At 36.1% G+C, this 19,580-nt stretch overlaps 2 protein-coding genes across 4 annotated transcripts in view; both read right to left on the reverse strand.

Annotated features, from left to right (window-relative positions):
• Positions 1 to 13,103, reverse strand: part of LOC306880422 (ezrin-like) — a 29,484-nt gene extending 16,381 nt beyond the window's left edge. The window contains exons 1-7 of one of the 3 annotated variants that reach the window (XM_079433911.1): positions 12,865 to 13,103; positions 11,266 to 11,339; positions 7,190 to 7,273; positions 4,187 to 4,282; positions 1,451 to 1,725; positions 1,218 to 1,301; positions 125 to 271 (exon numbers count right to left, since the gene is read on the reverse strand). In XM_079433911.1, the coding sequence (XP_079290037.1) occupies positions 125 to 271; positions 1,218 to 1,301; positions 1,451 to 1,725; positions 4,187 to 4,282; positions 7,190 to 7,273; positions 11,266 to 11,277 (698 nt within the window). In that variant the 5' untranslated portion in view covers positions 11,278 to 11,339; positions 12,865 to 13,103. Of the gene's footprint in view, positions 1 to 124; positions 272 to 1,217; positions 1,302 to 1,450; positions 1,726 to 4,186; positions 4,283 to 7,189; positions 7,274 to 11,265; positions 11,443 to 12,339; positions 12,422 to 12,864 lie in introns of those variants that run through there. The other 2 variants (XM_079433913.1, XM_079433912.1) reach the window with 2 other exon arrangements.
• Positions 13,104 to 14,669: 1,566 nt separating this feature from the next.
• Positions 14,670 to 18,661, reverse strand: rsph3 (radial spoke head 3). Its single transcript, XM_079433924.1, has 9 exons — positions 18,413 to 18,661; positions 18,115 to 18,202; positions 17,779 to 17,920; positions 16,795 to 16,940; positions 16,478 to 16,681; positions 15,332 to 15,494; positions 15,123 to 15,209; positions 14,925 to 15,007; positions 14,670 to 14,758 (listed from the first exon to the last, which is right to left on the reverse strand). The coding sequence occupies exons 1-8, from the start codon at positions 18,523 to 18,525 to the stop codon at positions 14,952 to 14,954; spliced, it is 999 nt and encodes a 332-aa protein (XP_079290050.1). The 5' UTR covers positions 18,526 to 18,661; the 3' UTR covers positions 14,670 to 14,758; positions 14,925 to 14,951.
• Between the last annotated feature and the right edge of the window lie 919 nt (positions 18,662 to 19,580).

The raw sequence follows: 19,580 nt of genomic DNA on the forward strand, positions 1-19,580 counted from the left end.
CTGCCACAATGTAAAGGGAGAGCATTTAAATTGCATTTAAAAGAAGAGAAAAACATGTTGGAGTTGAAATAGCACTTGAGATGTGAATAATGTCAAATGAATGTAGGGGAAAGGCTGAACTCACTTGTCTTCTTTCTCATAGATATTTAGGCCCAGGGCATCCACACCCAGCCTCAGCTCGGTTCCCTTCTTGTTCTTGATGTCAAAATAGTTCACCCCATACATTTCCAGATCCTGAGCAATCTTCAGATACTCAAGCATCGCGTCCTCTCTAAGAACAGAGAATAAAACAACGATCACTTTCAGTTTCTAATAGGCTGGTGGATGATGTGACCAAAATCTTTCAGCACAGTATATATTATGTTATTTTATGGTAATAATAGTATATCACAATGTTGTCATAACTAGGGTTTTACACATTATATAATATATTACAAAATCATATGGTATAGTTTAGAATGACATAATCCAGTAAATTAAATACTAAAGGCACTTAATTTAATATAATTTAGTGTAAACTAACACTAAAGCTATTCAATGTTTTTTAGTAAATTAAAATAAAAATGAAACAAATGATAAATATTAGATTTAACAACTTAATAAAAACGGCTGTCCATAAAACTAATTGAAATACATTTTAGTCGAAGCACTTAAATTACAAAAAAGTATAAAAGTATAATTAAATAAATACACAAATGAATAAATAATTAAATGAATCAATAATACAATAAACTAAAATTAAAACTGAAAAAAAAAAAAATTAAATCCTTTCAAAATATTAAAGAATACTGAAAAAGTATATATATAAAAAAATACTAAAATAACCCCAAAATGATTATTTCCTTTTTATATGAAATTTTAATAGAAAAGATATAATTAGACATCAAACAGCTGATATAGGCACACCTGTGACCGCACTTCAGTTTAATTCTATGCTTATATGGAAAGTTGAGACAACCATAAACAACCTACAGTTTACATGGACTTGGACTTGCCAAGTGGCATTTATAATTGCATAGTATACTGTACGTGTCAAACCACCAAGTCAATTATTAGGCATCAGTCAATAAAAGTGCTTGACTGACCAACTGACAGAAGTGTTAGTTTCTTATTTCTACAATCAAAATCTACATTTAGCATTGAGGCCCATTCACACCAAGAACGATAACTATAATGATACTACAACAACAACAACTTTTGAGAGAACGTCAACCTACTTGAGCATTCCACAATGCTCCTCATGCCACACCTGAATCCTCTCCTCCCACTGGTCCCGTGACAACTTGTGCTGGTCTAGAACCCTGCAATCAAACAACAGGAGGAACAAAGACTCATTTCCAAAGTTTCTAAACCTTTAACTGTTATCAAAAACCAAATTCCGATGAGCAATGATGGCAGAATTCAAATCCAGGAGCACATGCCCCAGTTAAGCCAGTCCTGTGTGTCTCACCGTTGGGGCAGGAGGCGATCGGACGTCAGGTATCCAGGCCTGTGCACTTCCTTGCTGAAATCACCAAATTTGGCCTGCACTGAATAGGAGGCCAGAAGCACTGCAGTCTCTGGAGGACAGTAGATATCGTCACTCAGAATGGTGTCTTTCACTTGCATGAAGAACAGCTTCTGAGTGATATCCTGGATTAACTCCTCCGACACATCTTCTGGGAAGAACTTGGCACGGAATTTAAACTGGAGAGGATTGTCCTTCTTCACATCCTGAGAGGAGACCTGCAAAAAATAATAAAAAAAAGTGTGAGAAGATTGTATACTGTGCTTTAGCTGACTACTCATGAATGTTTTACTACTCCAAATATGTTTCAGCACATTTAGGCCACAGCCAAGGAGATATGTGTAGGATATAAATATATATATAAAACATAATAAATGAATATACTATTATATAAATAAATGTTTTATTTATTCACCAGTCAGTTTTTGTCCTCTAATCTGGGGTGCATTTATCAAAACCATCGTTATTTAACAACGGTAGCAAGTTTCATTGAACTCCATTGATAACGCATATTCAACTTTGTAATATTTCACTTTAAAATAATACAATAAACATTGTATTTATTAAAATAAAACTCTGGAATTAAAATACTAATATTTATGGCTTAATTCATTTTCAAACATTAAATCAGACAACTTTTACTCTGGGGCGTGTCGCGACAAAATACAATAGAACCCATTATAATCAATGATGCTGTCTACACTGGATGCAGTACAGCGCAACACGACACTAAACTGCTGCCGTGTTCTATTTATGATGTGTTAATACAAATTTCACTAGTCTAGTCTCAGCCTAAACATCTGATGCATATGCCACACTTATCTGGAAACACTTCAGGAGTTTCAAAGTCATCATCGGATTGGTTAGATTATACAGGATTTCCGGGAGACGTGCGTGTCACGTTCTTTAACGTTCTGGCTGGAAACAAAAATGCCGTAACGTCAAACTCCCACACGAAAGAAGAAAGCCGTCGTTTTTACAACTGATGACGAGTGCTTATCAGCTTGTCAAGTTCGCGGCATAGAATCTTTAAAAGAATCTTTTTCAGTCATATGGCCTCTTGGATGGGCCTTGGCCATTCAAAGCGGCCAAAGTTCCCAGACCTTCAGACTGACGGCTGAAGGTCTGGGAACTTTGGCCGCTTTGAATGATGACCGATGATATTCATGCGAGACTAAGTGTAGACAGACTTTAGCTGTTGCAGTGCGGCGCGACACGACAATCGTCACGTCCGGTGTAGACATGGTGCTTCTCTTTAGTTGACAACGTCTGAATCATAAGAGCTCCTTATTCCAATTTTGGGATAAGGAGCTTTTGGAAGACCAAATTTTGGAAGACCAAAAGAACGTATGTTGCGATGTTCCAACTGAGCCGTTCTGAGACACTGAACACATCAGACTGTGATCCGCTCATGTGTAAATGAACACAGTGCTGTGTTTCTCTCTGAAACATGCAGCACATAACTCAATTTAATTACATAACAGCTTTTGCGATTTGATACATGCACTAAGCCAGATTGCAATTCCAAATGATTACAATTAATCGTGCAACCTGAATGGAGCAGAGTTTTTTATTTATTTATTTTTAAAGTAACTGCACATTCATCAATAAACACCAAACCAGTCAGTTTTGTCAAATATGGGTGTTTAACAATAAGGGTTAAACGAGTCTTTTCATTTCAAGCTCTGATCTGTGAAGTGTTTACAAGCGGAATGAAACCAAGCAAGTTTATTTTCCTGAAAATCTCATTTTTTCTTTGACTGCTCCTGATTTATGGTGGGTTAAAATATCAGTTAAGAGCTGCATTAATTATTTCACACCTTTTTAAAATAACAGTCCTTCTAGGACACATACAGTGTAGTTCTGGCCATAGCTAGCTAGTAAAAATCATAGTCACATTAAATGCAACTTAAATCACATATCAATTAATTACGTACAATTCAAGTTCTGTATTCATAAATGTTTGTTGTACTGATCTAAGATTTCTCACTGCATGCACTGGTGCATATTTATTACAAAAAATGACATTTTGTATTCAGTAAATATGACTAACAGTGGGGGTTTGGGTTCAATTTGGGGTGTTCTGTGTAGATTTATTACCATGTGGATGTAAATGTGTCCTATTCATATTGTAAACGATATCAATTAGTAATTCAAATTAGTCCTCATTATGATAAAGTTCGTAATTCTTAATGGTCCATTTCTGATATTCATTTTACAATTTATATTAAAAGGACCAAACAGTGTTGCTGTGTTGCTCATGCTTGCATTTTGAAAGCTTAATCCTTATTCTTATAATTAATAAAACAACCAAGCTACAAAAATCAGACTAACACATTTGGGGGAAAAAGTAATTCATTTCCATGTATAAGGAAAACCGCTTTCCTCTGAAGTATATTGCAGCAGCTGTACAAAGACAACAACGAGGAAACACATAATTGAAATGTTCAACCTACTGATTGAGTCCAATGGGTGAAAAGCATGTATGAGTAATGTATGCTTGAGAATCTAAATGCCATCAAAAATGTCAAATACTTAAATGTATTATGAAGACAGAGTACTTCCTTAAAGTAGTGGACTGTAGTCTGGATAGAAAGCGAAAACCCTGACTAAATTCTATTAAAACACATTCTTATAGAGAAAATCAGAATATCATTGTTGTGCTAAATAAACAATTACCTTTTTATCAAGTTTCAGCCATGTAAGGTACCCTTTGCTGTCCATATACTGCAGTCCGAAGTACCATATTTCACGTAACCCGATGGTCTTCACCACCTGTCAGGAAAAAAAAATTACACCTTTTAGCACACAATAAATAGATGAATGAATTATGAAATTATGAGTTTGAAATCCAACAGAGCACAGGGTTACATTTCAATGAAAACAGAATAAAGGCCATATTTAAAGAATATACTGTATATATACACACACACACACACATTTTGGCCTTCTTCCCATCACAAAGTGCTGCAAGTCATTAGCTCATTCACACTCATTAGCTTTTGCAGGAGTGGAGAGTGATGAGCACCAGGTGCCCTGAAGGGAAAACTTTAGATTTCAATGGGTACACATGCACGTACACAATTTCCCAGAGGCTTTGTGCAAGATGGTATTTATTACTGTTTTGGCAAATGTTGCAGTTCTCATGCAATGGCCGTTACCTGCTGGTTCAACAGGATTTTAGATCAACACCCCAAGAGCATGCAAAATTATAGAATTTTCAACATTTGCACCACTGTTCAAATGTTTTGGGCAAGTAATTTTATTTTATTTTTATGTAAAGCCAACACTTAGCTAACATACTGAGCTATGGTGGTCCCGTCCTCTTTATGTGATACTATGAAAAATAAATGTATAAAATAAAACATGTACTGATCTAGTAAGTGTCACACATCAGTATGCATAACCACCTAAATAAATACACACACATCTGTAACTTTCCGAAACACAAAAACTGCACTGCAGGAAATAAGTGCAAATTTACTAATAGGTTTCATTTTCTCAGATGTCCGGTGTTTTTTTCTTTTTTTTCTTTCTACCACCTACGCAAATACAGTTTTCCGGAGTTTGATTGTGATTGGCAGCAAAGAATTACCCCCAAAGAATGTGCACGTATGTGTGTCAATGATATGACAGACAATTAGTTTCCAAGTGCAATTCCGTTTATAAAGCACACAACCAAACTCGCTTTTAAATTATAGACCTAGTTTCCCTGACGGGAGTACTGTCAGTTATAAAATAAGCTTGTCAGACTAGTAACCAACCAAACTGTATGTAGCACTCCCAACAGTACTGACAACAGTATTCTTCTTCTCTGTGAACGCAGCTGAAGAACACTTCAGTTAGGGGGAAATTATGGTAGAAAATCTATACAGAAACCATCTCATGATAAAGGTTTTACAGATCTGAATTTGATAAAAAAACAACATTTCAACAATATTTTTCTTCAACCAATCAGATCTTCTATTGCCTTTTATAACCATTCACAATCATACCGTATCACAGGCAAAAACAAACAAAAAAAATCAAAAAAAAGTTGGCAAGGACGTAACAAATGCTGTAAACCAGCTCAACAGTTTCTAAGCATCTCTAAGCTCACTGACAAAGCTATTCAAAAAAGTGGATTTATCCTAAATAGAGTAATACCTAGAATTCATTTAAACTTTTTTTTTTTCCCCCTTAAAAAAACAGCAATAGCCAGCTATAAAAATAGTTGTGCTTCAACCCAATGAGAAGAAATACAAGAGTCAATGAGACCCGGGTCACGGCACCAATTTCCAAGATTGAAGTTAGGTAACATAAGCTTTATTTAAATTAAACACCCTGCTCAGATTTATTTAATAAGAACATTATATAATTATACGTAATGCTCTGGACCTTAAGAACTCTTTTTTTTTTTTTGTCTGCCAGCATGGACAGTTGGACTGCCAGAGGCTTCAGTGCAAACCTCTCATCTATGCCACGTGCCATCCACAGTTCATGACTGGCTCATAGCACTCACTCTGAAGTGGAGACTGCTTCAGCTGTGGGTTCTGTTGTGAATGGGAAAACTAGAGTGTGATCATAGAGGGACGGCACTTATTCACTGTTTCCACAGTCGTGGCAGTCAATGAGCACATCAGTGCAATGGTCAGTGAGTCATACGTCAAGGGATATGCTCTTTTAAAGAAGAATAACCCTTCCTGTGAGGTTTTTGTGGCGTTCTGGGCCTTCTATTTGCAGGGGATTATCCCATGTCACCAAGCCGGTAATTAAATTAGGTCATCGGCATCAGTGCTACTGACGGATGCCCAGTGAAGCCTGAGTTTGTTCTGTGACATCCTTCACTGTTACTATTATTTTAAAAATATTATTTATATATTTATATACATAAAATTATCGTTTAAAATACAATTTTTATTTAAAAAAATATTTTTTTATTTTTATTTTTTATTATTAGTTTTTTATACATTTTATATTCAAATAATCCAATATAAATTTGGATTTAAACATTGTTTCTTCCAGCTCTTTTTTTGTGCGCTTAACGTATGCTTTGCACTCCTGCTTTTGCTTGAGCAACAAGTATTTGACTAAGAAAGCAAATGTAAATTTCTCTTTTGTTTCTTGATTTACCTTTTAACATTTCTCTGAATAACAGTTTACAATCTTTTTCCTCTCTGCTTCAGTTGAGGGACATGGATTTGTTTAAGATCAAGGAATTGTCAGAAGAGAATGAGAAGCTGTCATTGAGGGATTATAATAATTGATTGCAGATGTCAGGTATACACTGTCTGTTACACAACCACAACTGCTAAGAAATGAGTCTCTTTTTCATGGAACCCATTCAGGTAAAGTGAATAGTAAAATGTGAATAGAATTTGCAAACAAGTCTGCATTTTTGTGCGTACATCTCATTGCACATCAGAATGGGGGTGCATATCTCATCAACTGTGCTCTTTTGAAAAAAAAAAAAAACAAAGATCCTGTTATTGAATATCATTAAGTTAAGGTTTATGTTCATATTTTAAGTTAGTTTTGTCTTTTTTGCATGTAATAATAAATACAAGTTCAGGGAAATGGCAGAAAACAGCTACAGAGTTTAAGCTAAGACTGTTTGGAAAGCATGTTCCAGTATTCATGCACATGATCCTAACCAATGCTTGTTAATTCATCTATTTCTTGTCTAGATGTTTAGTTGCAGACCTGGTCAAATAGCTGCTTGCCAGTTGTGCTGGGCTGAACGGCAAACTCCAGCTCCGCATCCACCGTAGTGACGCGAACATTTACCTAAAAAGAGAGAAAAATTACATTAGCAACCACGGTTTACATTTGTGTTGTCAAATACAAAAACAGTTGAGAAGAAAATGGTTATTTATTAACAGATGGTTACAACTTTAGATTTTACAGTTTTCATTTTCTAGAAGCAATTTCAGAGGCAAAGGTAATAAAATAAATTCTGCAATGATGAGGCAATCACACGCTGGCAAAAAAAAAAACATGTTATGTTGATAACTTCAGTCTGATTGTGTAGCAAGCCGATGACCCAGATTATCATTCTTGAGGCAGACATGGCTTGAAAGAAACTGGGAAAACAGCAGGAGTGGCTTCACAGAACAATGTGCCTCAGCCACTATTTGTAAAGGGGAAATGCCAATCTATTCTACTGTTAATGTTTGACAGGACCAAGTCAACAAGAAAAAGGCTGAAACCTCTCTACAATCAAATTTGTACCCTTTTATGGGACAACAAAGTGTCAATTTAAAGCACTTTCCCAAGAAATATGAAACAGAGGCGTTTCCTCACAATGCACAGACAACAAACTCATAGAATCAAGAAACAAATCACATCTAGATGAAAGTATTAATTTTAGTTCTTATCCAAGACATCAATCTAAGAGGAGTTTCCAATAGACAAGAATTACCATTGTTAAAATTGTAAGGCACAATCACAAAACGAACATCGGATTCAGTGATCCAAATTCAAGTGATTACCATGTGAACTGTTAGCAATGATGGCGGCTGAACAAAAATAAGTGAAGAGACTATTGGTGGAGAATCACAGACACACCATACTGGGTGTGAGCAATGATTGAGTTGTCTGGGAAGAAAGAAAAAACATTTCTAATTATGTAACTGCTTTAAAACAATAGCTCCACTATGAAATGTCATAAAAAACAGAAACTCAAACAAGTGTTCAGACCAAAGCAGTGCAGACAAGACAACACATATTCCACCCTTTCCAGCAATACAAAAACAGTTCATATCAAAATGACAATTCTGTCATCATTTACTCGCACTATGTTTCACACTGTTTGACTTTCTGTTTTCCATGGAACACAAAAGGGGGTATTTTAAAGAACGTAGGCCACTTGTCATTTTTTCCAAATATAAAAGTCATACAGACTGCTTTTATGATAATTCAGTGCTGATTTTATGTCATTTTTGAAGCTTCATAGCACCAGTCCACATTGAATAAAAAGTCCATTGAAAAACACCAGTATTTACTTTATTCCATGGAATATGAGAGGAGAAAATGTGCCATATGGTGAACTTTGCGTATTAATATTGTAATAAAAATACATACTTTTTCATTAATAAAAAATAATTACGTAATTCAAAAGACAGTAATTGCTGTAATAATGTATATAATATAGAACACGAATTTAAAAAGGTAAAATTATTTCACTTCTGTTGTTGCCTTTGTACATGAAATATGAGGTTGGTACTTTTATTAATAATGTTTCTTCTTTAAAAAGTACTACAAATGACTGTTTCTGTGTGTAAAAGAAAAAAACAACAACAAACATCTTAAGCCATTTCAGAGCAAATACCATACACAAATACTGAGACGATAATACCACATCCCGGTCGATGCCATCACAGTGGAAAAACAAACTCCCAACGTCACCAGAACCGCTAAATCCACTGCTCTGGTACTTCTGGACATATGCTATGGATGCATTACTTCTGTTCTAACTTTGATTGATTGCTTTTTTTGGTATCATTTTCTTGCTTTAGATTAACACATGTTCTAAATGGAAAAACATTTTTTACATATAGATATAGATAGCCCTACTCAACTTAAAACTTTATAGACAATGACTATGAGCAGTCAGTGAATAATCAATCAACACCACAAGCATTATTATATGGAAAGAACTTCCTGTACCAAGCTTTGAGAGGACTGCTTGGACCTTTCCTGAAAACAGCGCTGTGATAGTAAACACACAATCACACAGAAATTCATAAATAAACAAATATACAATTACAAATAATCAACACTAAGAAATAACTTGATACAGACCCTCCACTGACAATAAAAAAAGAACCATAGGCCTGCTGTGTACATCTGAAATCTAGTTGTGAAGACTTCAGCTTAAAGACTGGCATCCAACTCGCCAAAGAGGGGGGAGACGGAGGGGTATCCATTTACCCAGCAAAACAAAGGGTCTCTTTCAGAAACATCCTCTCAGTGGTCCACCTCAGGCTGCATTTTAATAGAGTCTCACCATTTCTCTGCATTGCTCTCAAAAAGGTTTTAGCTGACTGAGCATGTCTTGTCCGAAAACTGAAAAGTGAATCTGGCAATGTTTAACTTTGGTTGCATGTATCGCGGCAGTTTGGAAACTAAATGTCTAGTGAGTTAATGCTCTACTGCGCAAATAATGTACGACTTGCACTGAATCCTAAAACGCAAAACCTAACGAAAGTGTTAACAATAGAAAATGTGACAGAAAAATGCATTTGCTAAGCAATCATGCCAGTTTAGCTTGCTTTTACAAGTTTTGGAGCTTTTTTATCAGGACTCGTACCGAAGCATACTGCAAGTGCAATGCTGTACCGGATGAGGTAACAAGCAAGTTTACTACATAAAGCCATACATATGGAGCTGGCTGTATGGTGCAAATGCCAAATTGTTTTAGTTTACAAATCACACACTATGGTGAAAGTGTTCTGAAGGTCATATTATAGGCAAGGCACTGTGAGAAAATTAGTTTATTAATCGATAATCTGCCCCTGTGATCATAATTTCTGTGAAGAGGATTAAAAGGCGTAGGTGTTTTATGCCACTAGTGTTCATTTCAGCTGGCAACTGCAGTGAATTGTATGTAAATTGTATGCATTTTGGGGATTTTTGCAAAACATGACAGTAGTCAGAGGCACACGGAGCCCATGTTGAAATGGTACGATGATGACATATACTATAAAAGTAGGGGCAAAAACTTAATGACACTTCTGTTAAGGGTTGCATGTCTTGAGTTACATGAACTTCTCTTTGCTCAAAACTGCCTTTTGCCTAAAGTTCCTATTTGGATGGTACTGTTAGTCTTTCACTGAGCTGGTTTGAGCTAAAGCCCGAGAGCACATGAGGATTGATTACAGCACAATGAGCTTTTGTGCTACATCACCGAAGGGCGTAACAGGCATCGTCTAGTTATCAATTATTCAGCAGAACAAGCAATAACAAAGATTTGAGAGGAAACACCCTCAACTGCTGAAAGTGATGATTATAGACACACCTGAAACATGCTATGAAACACGTGGGGACATATTAAGACAGAAACCCTTAAAATATCTTCATAGGGGAGTTCAATGTAGAAACTGAAAATAAAATGTATAATGTACTAAATTATATAATTTAATCTGATCATTTTTTTATTTTTGCTTGATTTAAAAGCCTCTAAATGACTGAAAAATCTTGAAGAAAAAGAACTGAAATCCATCACTTCCATCCAAACTGACTAAGAACAAGCCTGTATTCAGCATTTCAGCAGTGCTGAGGGCCAAGGATGAACAAGCTCTGAGGAAAGCATCATGATGTCATTTCCTCTGTGCTCTTCCTGACAACCCTGTTACCATCTTAAACAAACTGACAACATGCTGCACATAACAATAAATACTGTGTTTAAAGCAAATACATTTTAACTACATAAGTCACACATACTACAATTCTGTTGAGGGTAAACAAGCCAAAAGCAGACGTAAACGAGACCCAAACCTTATAAACTCTGCCTTAAAACAAAACAAATGTGCTTCTAAGAAGCAACTTAATGAGAACTGACAACATTTTGCTAACAAAATTTTATTTTTCAACATTTAGAAACTACGGTTCGAAGATAGAGCAAATAAGAACCAGACTTTCATTATATTGCAAATTAAATAAATAAATAAATCCTCCATCACATAAACGCTGAACAGAAGTTGAAAACATGCTAAACACTCAAACTGAGCGTGGTAAACACTTTAACAATAATACAATAAAACTCGGTAAATACTTACAGGTTTAGGCATTTTGAACCCTGCTGTAGATCTCTTCGGTCAAAGAATATTGTGTATTTCCACGGAGCCTCCCTCTGAAGCAGAAAGAGCAGCTCTAGTGAGAATGACTCGAGAACAGTCTGTCTGTCATTTAAAGATCAAATCTGACGCACTCCATATGAATCACGATTACAAACTGGAACTCAGGATTGTGACAGCCTCACCCCAAAGAGGTAACACCCCCTTTCGATTTAAAGTCCCCACCCCATTCTACAAATATTTGCTCCAGTCTCGGTTTCCCAAAGACCGACCCTTGATAGGGAATTAAGTCAAATATTCGGTTATTAAATATAGCAGTAACTGAATCATGCGAGATATTCAAGATAATCCCATAAAATATAAAACTAGCTAATAAAACTCATTGTGGGTATGTAGCCTATGAGACAGTTTTGGACATTTATGATAGTTTAAAAATGTTTGCATTAAAGTGTATGAAAGCAAATGTGTCAGACTAACTCATCTTTAGGACAACTTTAACACCCCCACTAATAATTCAAAAAGAATGAAAGAAATTTTTTTTTTTTTTGTCGCATTTGCTGCCCTCAGCTGTCTGTGTTTTATTTAAATTTGACATTAAATAGACCAGATGAAACAAACAAAACAAAAAAAAAAATTGCATTACATTTTAAATTTTATGATTACACAATGACTTTTTGCATTATACAAATACTGATAAAAATAAAAAAATGCGGTAAAATCTTTAGGATATTTAATTTAATCGTGTAATTCTCTTCACGTTTTTATAAGAACCTGTCATTGGGCCTAATTATTACAATCTTATGAGCCATATTCTACAATATAACACTAACAGTTCTGGTGTAGCCTATTTGAGTCGGACATGACAAAATTAATAGCAAAGTGTTCAGTGAGTACGTTAGTATTTCTATTTAGACGTGTTTTGATGCACTAAGAAGATCCGGTTCATGAGAGTCATTTATTCGGGAATCATTTCACGGCTCGCGCTGTATTTATTGATTCACTTAAACTTACTTTTTGATTCTTTAAAAAAAGAACCGGCTCATATGAAGCACTCACTTGGAAGATAGGCTTCGTTTGTCAGGCTGCAGGTGTGTTCTGGATTCACTAAGCGGCTCATAAGAGCCATTCGTTCGGGATTCGAACCCCAATGCCGCGTTACTTGTGAAACACTGTCAGAGTATTTAAGTAGGTTGATTCATTCGCTCCGGCAGAAGAAGGCACGTCTGACAAGCGTTAACGGAACCGAAAGAACTAAAGATGACCGTTCTCCGTTCCCATGCGTAGCTAGACACTCACTATCTAAACATACATTTGCATAGAGCTTTTTTGCCCACCTGGTAACGTTAGTCATCCTATAAAAATGGAAAGCTTGTAATTTGTTTTCCTTTTCATGTTTGTAAAAAGCCCCATCTGTATAGTAAGCTACAGGCTACCCCACCGCGATAGTCAGAGCAACACCTGTGGTAGAGATTTCTCTTTGAACTGGGCGGCGTCAGAACAAAGACAAACGCATGAACGATAGACGCACTAACCGTGTTGTGGTCTTTGACCCAAGCGATAATCGATCGGAGCAAATCTTACCAGAGCCGGTGAGTCAATTCAGTCCAGCTTCGGCCGAAAATCCCCGTCCCTCCCTCCTTCCGAGGAAGTGAGCACAGAGTCCGGCGGTGGGAATATGGCTCACCTTTGTGCGCTCAGCTGAAAGACAGCGGCTCCAGTTCCTGTTCCAGACGCGCTGCGGCGCGACGCCCACAATAACGCGCCCTGCTCCAGTGGCTTCAAGCCTTTCACATCATGCAAGCTTTGACCGACTTGAATGCAAAGAAAGAAAAATGTACAGCATTTAAGTAAAATAGGTGCCTGTTTAACGGACGTGCAAAATTTAATAAAACCGCGTGGCAGTGTTGAAGTACGATAGTGTGCTAGTAGTTGGCTATAGGTCTCACATTTGTGTCAAACTATCAATAAATATGATTTCCCTGCATAGCCTTCTCTTTTGCGTCACTTTTGATTGGTTGTAATATTTTCTTCACTGCATCGAAGGCAGCTATTTCCGTGCAAACTCTGTTAAAAAAATAAAATAATAATAAAAAAACAAAAAGGCCTAAAAATAAACAAATAAATAAATGTATTTATCTGTTAGTAAAGTGAAAATCTGACAGAGGAACTGAGCAATACGGTTGGAGATATTATTGACGTCACATCCTATAAAATAGTAAGGGAATTTTCAGGAAATGAAATATATTGTGAAGCTATCAGTTTAATAGCAAAGCATTGAGTTAATGTCAACATATTGATATGCTTATAGTTTAAAGAAACTCCTGATTTGAAGCACAATATATATGTATGGTGTGTGTATATGTATGTATATATATATATTTATACACACACATATGTGTGTGTGTATGTATATAATAACTAAATAAACGTGTGTGTGTGCTTCAACCCCAAGAATGATAAACAGGTCATTTGATCAGTGATTCACTCAAGAGACCCATTAGTCATTATTAGGCTAACTACATACAGGAAAATCTCTATATGAAACGGATGGGGCATTTTTTTACAGGCAGTAACTTTCCTGTGCATCTAAGAGAGAGAGAGAGTTCTATTGAATCTTATATTGTTCAGTCAGATGGAGCTTTTGCCCATACAAGGTCTCGGAGTACATCTATCTTTTATGTCGTGTTTATTTTGTAATGAAAGCTCATATGTTTGAACGATGTACAATAGTAATTAGGTCATTCAAACACTGAATAAGTAAGTACACTGTGACTCAGAGGTCTTTCCTTAACTTCGTATTTATATCAACACGCCTGTTTCTATTTGTGTTGCCAGAGCTGCGCCGACGGAAGTGAAACTTCGAAGCACCTAGTGGGCGTGGTCAAAGGTGGGAGTTGACCAATCCAGAAGCAGGACTAAAATAGAGCTGTATAAAGGCGAGGTGAATGAAGGCTTAAGCGGAACCGTAAAACAGTTCACGACACGGTGTTTAGTCAAAGAACCAGGCGAGACAGACAGGTGAAATAGTCATTCCGCTGAAAATGGTGTTTAGAAAGTTATTCAGTCGTAAAAAATGACCAGTATCTCTTCATAGTTAAACAGTACAGCATCATGGTCAAAGTTTGGAAGACTGCTCCTCTGTGCTACAGCATATATGAGGACATGTAATCAGAATTAATATACTCATAATACTCATATAATTCTATAATGCCACTTCTACAAATTTTAAATAGAATATTAACGAGAGTCGGTCACAAGTTAGCTGCATTACAGCAATAATGTGGCCAAGATTAAATAGGAGTTTAAGTGAAGGTCAGTATTTTCAGACTCCGCAGCACCAAGTACAGTGTTGTTCTTTAAGTGCAGTTCAAAACACAACAGGCATATTTTTCGAAATTTTATTCAAATAATACATTTATAATAAGAAGAAATGTATTCAGATTTGTATGAAGAATGCACGAACTCCTGTTATGACCTGAAATGAAAACAGATAAACTCTTCACCTCAACTTTAACATTAATTAAACAGATTGAACAGCGAAATTTGACATGACATGAAACTGACATTTAAATGAAAATCATTCAATACTGATAATGTGTATTATATTTTATTTTACAAATTAAATGTTTGATCCTGTTTACCTCTAATGGCAAATTGCATGAGGGAGTTTATTCTTTCATCCGAAAGGCCTCAAGTCTTTGGTCAGTGACGTCTTGAATGAGCACTAGACAACAATAGACTTGATAGATTAATCCCATGTTATGTATTAGACAGCAGAAAATATTTTACAAATATATTTTTTATCTGAGAAAACAATTCTCTGAAAATTGTTAACTCACTGTCAAGCACTGTTCTTGCTACATATCCTTGTTCTAAAGTACTGGTGACTTCTTCCATCAGCCAAGGGAGGAATCCGCTCTCTATATCTGGAGCAGAGATAATGAACGTTCATTCACTAGACAGTAAACTTATAATTCATGCGTTCATTCATTAAAGACCTTTTAATATGAATTAATACAGAGATTAATTGACATGCTGGGACACTTGCCTCTCTGCACAGGGTCATAGAAGTAGCCACAATCATTTAGATTGGAATAGACTGAGGGCAACAAGTCAGACAAATACTGCTGAGCAAATGCTCTCGCAGCAATTTTATCTGCTGTCTCCTTCTCTTTTTCCAGCACTGCCTTCTGCTGCTTTATCCGGTTCTCCTGCATTAAGGAAACAATATAAAAAAATATATTGAAACACAAGTATATACTTTAATTCTCTTAGATCTCTGCTCAAACATAAGATCAAGAAATGCATTTGAATAAAATTAATTTTTCAGTGATATTTAGTCTTTCAAATGATTTTTCAGATCATCGACCTCAAATATGGCTTGTCAACTTTTAAATTATGAATATGAAAAGGAATGTTTTTACTTTTAAAAATATATTTGTCTCACCAAAGGACCAGTTAAGTGAACTAAAAAAGAAAGGTAATTAAAATGATGAAGATTTCAAATGAGTGTTTATGAGATACAGCATCTGAAAAAATACAAATAAATAAATAAATAAAACCATATAATTTACATAAAAAAGCATTCCCAGAAGTCTTTGCATAACACATCAAATATAATTATATTTTAAATAAATATTTCTGTTTGTTCTTACTGTTGTTATTGGTAACATTAGGGTGTGTTGTGTAATGCTAATGTTTATTTCATCATTTTGAATGTGTTACTCTGATGGTGTTTTGTCTATATGTGAGTGTTAGCCATGGCTTTTTTATTTACTGTTTATATTGTCATGGTGGTTACCAGTACATATTATGGTAATACATTAAATAATTATAAAATAAATATATATAAAAAAACATTTTGGTAGTTTTAGATTAATATATGACCATTATATGACAAGTCCTAATCAGTTATACAGATATACAGTTACTGTATAGCACCAGTGTAAACCTAAAACCCTAAAAAAAAAAAAAATCAGTTTCAGACCACAACAGGCCTATCTATAAACTCTGTACCAGTTCGACCTCCGGCCACTAAATTGTGCTTTTACTTTAAAAAAAAAAAAAGGTTTTGTGGCCTGTTGCCATAGTCTTTACCTTTGACTTAATTAAAACCGCAGCATCACACCTGAAAACCTTGCTGGGTTTTTTTTGCTGAGCATCACGTCATGATATTGTTTATAGTGATTCTCACCTTCTCCACACGGAGGCGCCGTTCCCTCTCCTCCAGCCTCTGCACCTCCACCAGCTCAGCGTCACGGATCTCCTTGAACACCTGCTGCTGGGCCCTCAGGTTGGCCAGCTCCTCCTCCTCCAGCACTTCCAGCAATGCCTGCTCGATTGTCTTTCCCACCAACACCTGCAGCACGGGCTGGACCTCCATGTCAAAATCAAACAACTGCAGGACAAGACACATGCAAGTCTTACCAAACGATCGGCAGATTTAGAGATTTTAAATGCAACATTTTTTCTCAATTTTATTTTTTAGAATTGAATGCATCCATACTGCACCTCTCCCTCTTCTATCTGTGTGGCTGCATCTCGTCCAGTTTTGGCTGGGATGAAGAGGGGAGTGGCTGGTTTGTCCAGGAACATGTCTGTTTGGCATTCCACACTGACGTCCTCTATGTGATCGCTCAGCTCTTCCAGATACATCTCTAAAATACACATCAGTGAGAGATTTCAGCACTTGATTTCTGAATTTATCACAGTATTATCAGATGGAAAGATGCACGGCCATTCTGAGCAGCGCATGGAAAGGTTTGGTTTGGTTGTGTTGTTATACAAGGTCGCTTATAAAAAATGTTACACAATGAAAGTAGGCCAAGGTTCTTTTGGGGAGCTTTTGGCAACATTTTATTGACACATGCCGAAGTTTAACATTTGGGTCTGACGTGTGCTGCAGTGATGACTTATTTTTGTAGGCCGACCTGGAAGTTAGTATCACCCTGGTTCCCTTAACAAAAACCCAATAGGATTTTTGGATTCTTGAAGAAAGTAAGCTCTGTGACCAACAAAGGTATATGATTCTCACATTATTTGTTCATCATAATCTTCTGAATTTTATAAACAATTTCCAGAATTCGAAAGCTAAATGTAAGCTATAAACAAACTACATCATGATCACATGACTTCAACATCACAACTATTAGCCTTCCAACAGCTTAAAAAAAAAATTGTCCCTGAAATTTGGAGTTGCAAGAGTGTGATTATAAACACAGCTAAACTGTAAAAGCAGACTATTAAGTCAATGAATTTTCCTTGACAGCAACTGCCTTTTCAAGACAAGCAAAAGCTTTAAAAAATCACAAGGGGGTATAACTGATACAGTTTATGTCGTTAAATAAAACATGACAATATCTTGAGCTTGTGTCAACCACAGACGTTGTATATTTCAGGCATTTAACCAAAATTCATTAAAAAATCCATTGACTTCAAGTGCTAAAATAATAACTAATTTTATGTAATCTGTGCAGCACTGCAAAATCATTATACCTGTCTGCACATCTATGTTCATTCTGCCCTCTAGTGGTTCTGGTGTTTTCGGGCCAAACTGCTCCTTCAGTCGTTTTCTGGACAAAGCTCTTTTTCTGGCCTCCTGCTGTCTCAGGAACTCAATTGGATCTGGCTGAGATGTCTATTAAACATATATATATATTCATTTATATTCTATTCATGCATCAACTGTGCTCTCATCACAGTACCATATGAGCAAACACTGTGTTATGTATGGTTTGTAATACTAATGAGCTTGTGTCTGCTAGAATAAACAAATACACACAACTCTATAAGCTTATAAGAGAGTTATTTAAGATATCTACTGATACTCACAGTGGGTAGGATATGCTGAGCGTATGTATTTCCTCTGACAACACGTCGGTCATACATGATGTTTCCATAACTGCTCTGTTCTTCATTTCTGCATACAGTGAAGAAAAAATATATGATAAATAGAATTAACAAATAAAAAATAAACCAGAACGCTTATGTTTACACGACCGCTGTAATGGACAAAAGACTGTAACAATCTAGGTAGCCTAAATCTTAAATATATCAGCCTATCAATAATATTTAACGTGTTTATACTGTCAAATTGATCATCTGAAGTGAGATGTGGTGTGTGACTCACAGCAGCGGAGCGGCTTGTCTGTATTTGGGGCGGTTGGGAACCGCACGCGGACGGCTGGAGAACGTATAAACTCCGCTTTGCGTCTCGTGTTGCGGCTGTAAACTAGATGCCATTGTTCCTTTTAACTGTGATATCAAAAGCGTTACTGAAGGCTGAAATCATTCAATTTTGGCTGGTGAGAGCTGGACTCGTTTCCCCATCTGTAACTGTTGCAGTTGTTGTTACTGTTACCATGGCGACTGTCTCCATAAACCGTGGTCTGCTTTGTTTACTTCCGGTTTGGTTAGGCAATGTTTTTAGGTCTTCTGTGTAAAACTGGTCATGTCTTTAATTGTAATACAACATTTTGGTTACACTCTGTTTTAATCTGTCCCTATTGTGTAATTATAAGCGACAATGGTTTCCTGAACAAATTGCTCTTTCTTTTAATAATATTCAATTACCGGTATAATTAAAAAATTCTTAGGGATAAAAATCTACCTCAGCCCTTTTACATCACTATAAGGTTACAATTAACAACAGAGCCCACTTAAATACTATTTATTTTAACTATAATAATCAACGCTCAAAACATGTTGTTTTTAAAATAACTTCTAAATTATAAATTTTCTATTTGTATTTCTATACGTGACATTTTGTTGGCACCCAGCATCAGGGGGCATGGAGGGCGTTAGTGGCCCATATGGTGGGTGTGTGTACGGTGTTGTGTGCGATGGGGGGACGCAAGAAAACGCAAAAAAGCCGCTTTGAATGATGAAATAAATCACACCTAAACTGAATCTTGTGTTAAACTCCTCAGTGAAGAATCATGAAGGAGTTGTGTGCAAGTCAAGTTTGTGCCATTGTTGAGAGAGAGAGAGAGAATGTGTGTGTGTGTGTGTGTGTGTGTGTGTGTGTGTATCTGGTCTGCCCTACATTATCAAATGTCCCCTCAAGGATAGTAATACCAGTACATTTTGACCTTGTGGAGACTTAAGGTTTGGAGAAAATGGGATAGAATATACAGTTCATATAGAATGTTCCAATAAAACATGGAAATGTGTGTGATCAATAACAAACCGGTAATTTTTTAAGAGTAGTAATCACTGCTGCCACATACATATGTGTTTAAATAAAAACAAATAAATTATTAGCGTAATAAATCTTTAGTGTAAAACATCTTAACAAC

This window comes from Barbus barbus (genome assembly GCF_936440315.1).
Source record: "Barbus barbus genome assembly, chromosome: 14".
Taxonomy (NCBI): Eukaryota; Metazoa; Chordata; class Actinopteri; order Cypriniformes; family Cyprinidae; genus Barbus; species Barbus barbus.

Excerpts from the sequence above, each read along its gene's own strand:
- rsph3 (XM_079433924.1), bottom strand. The coding sequence starts at position 18,525 with ATGGCATCTAGTTTACAGCCGCAACACGAGACGCAAAGCGGAGTTTAT. Across the intron at positions 16,941-17,778 it reads GAACATAGATGTGCAGACAG|AGATGTATCTGGAAGAGCTG; the intron begins GTATAATGATTT and ends TGTGTATTTTAG. Across the intron at positions 15,008-15,122 it reads AGCAAGAACAGTGCTTGACA|TGCTCATTCAAGACGTCACT; the intron begins GTGAGTTAACAA and ends ATTGTTGTCTAG.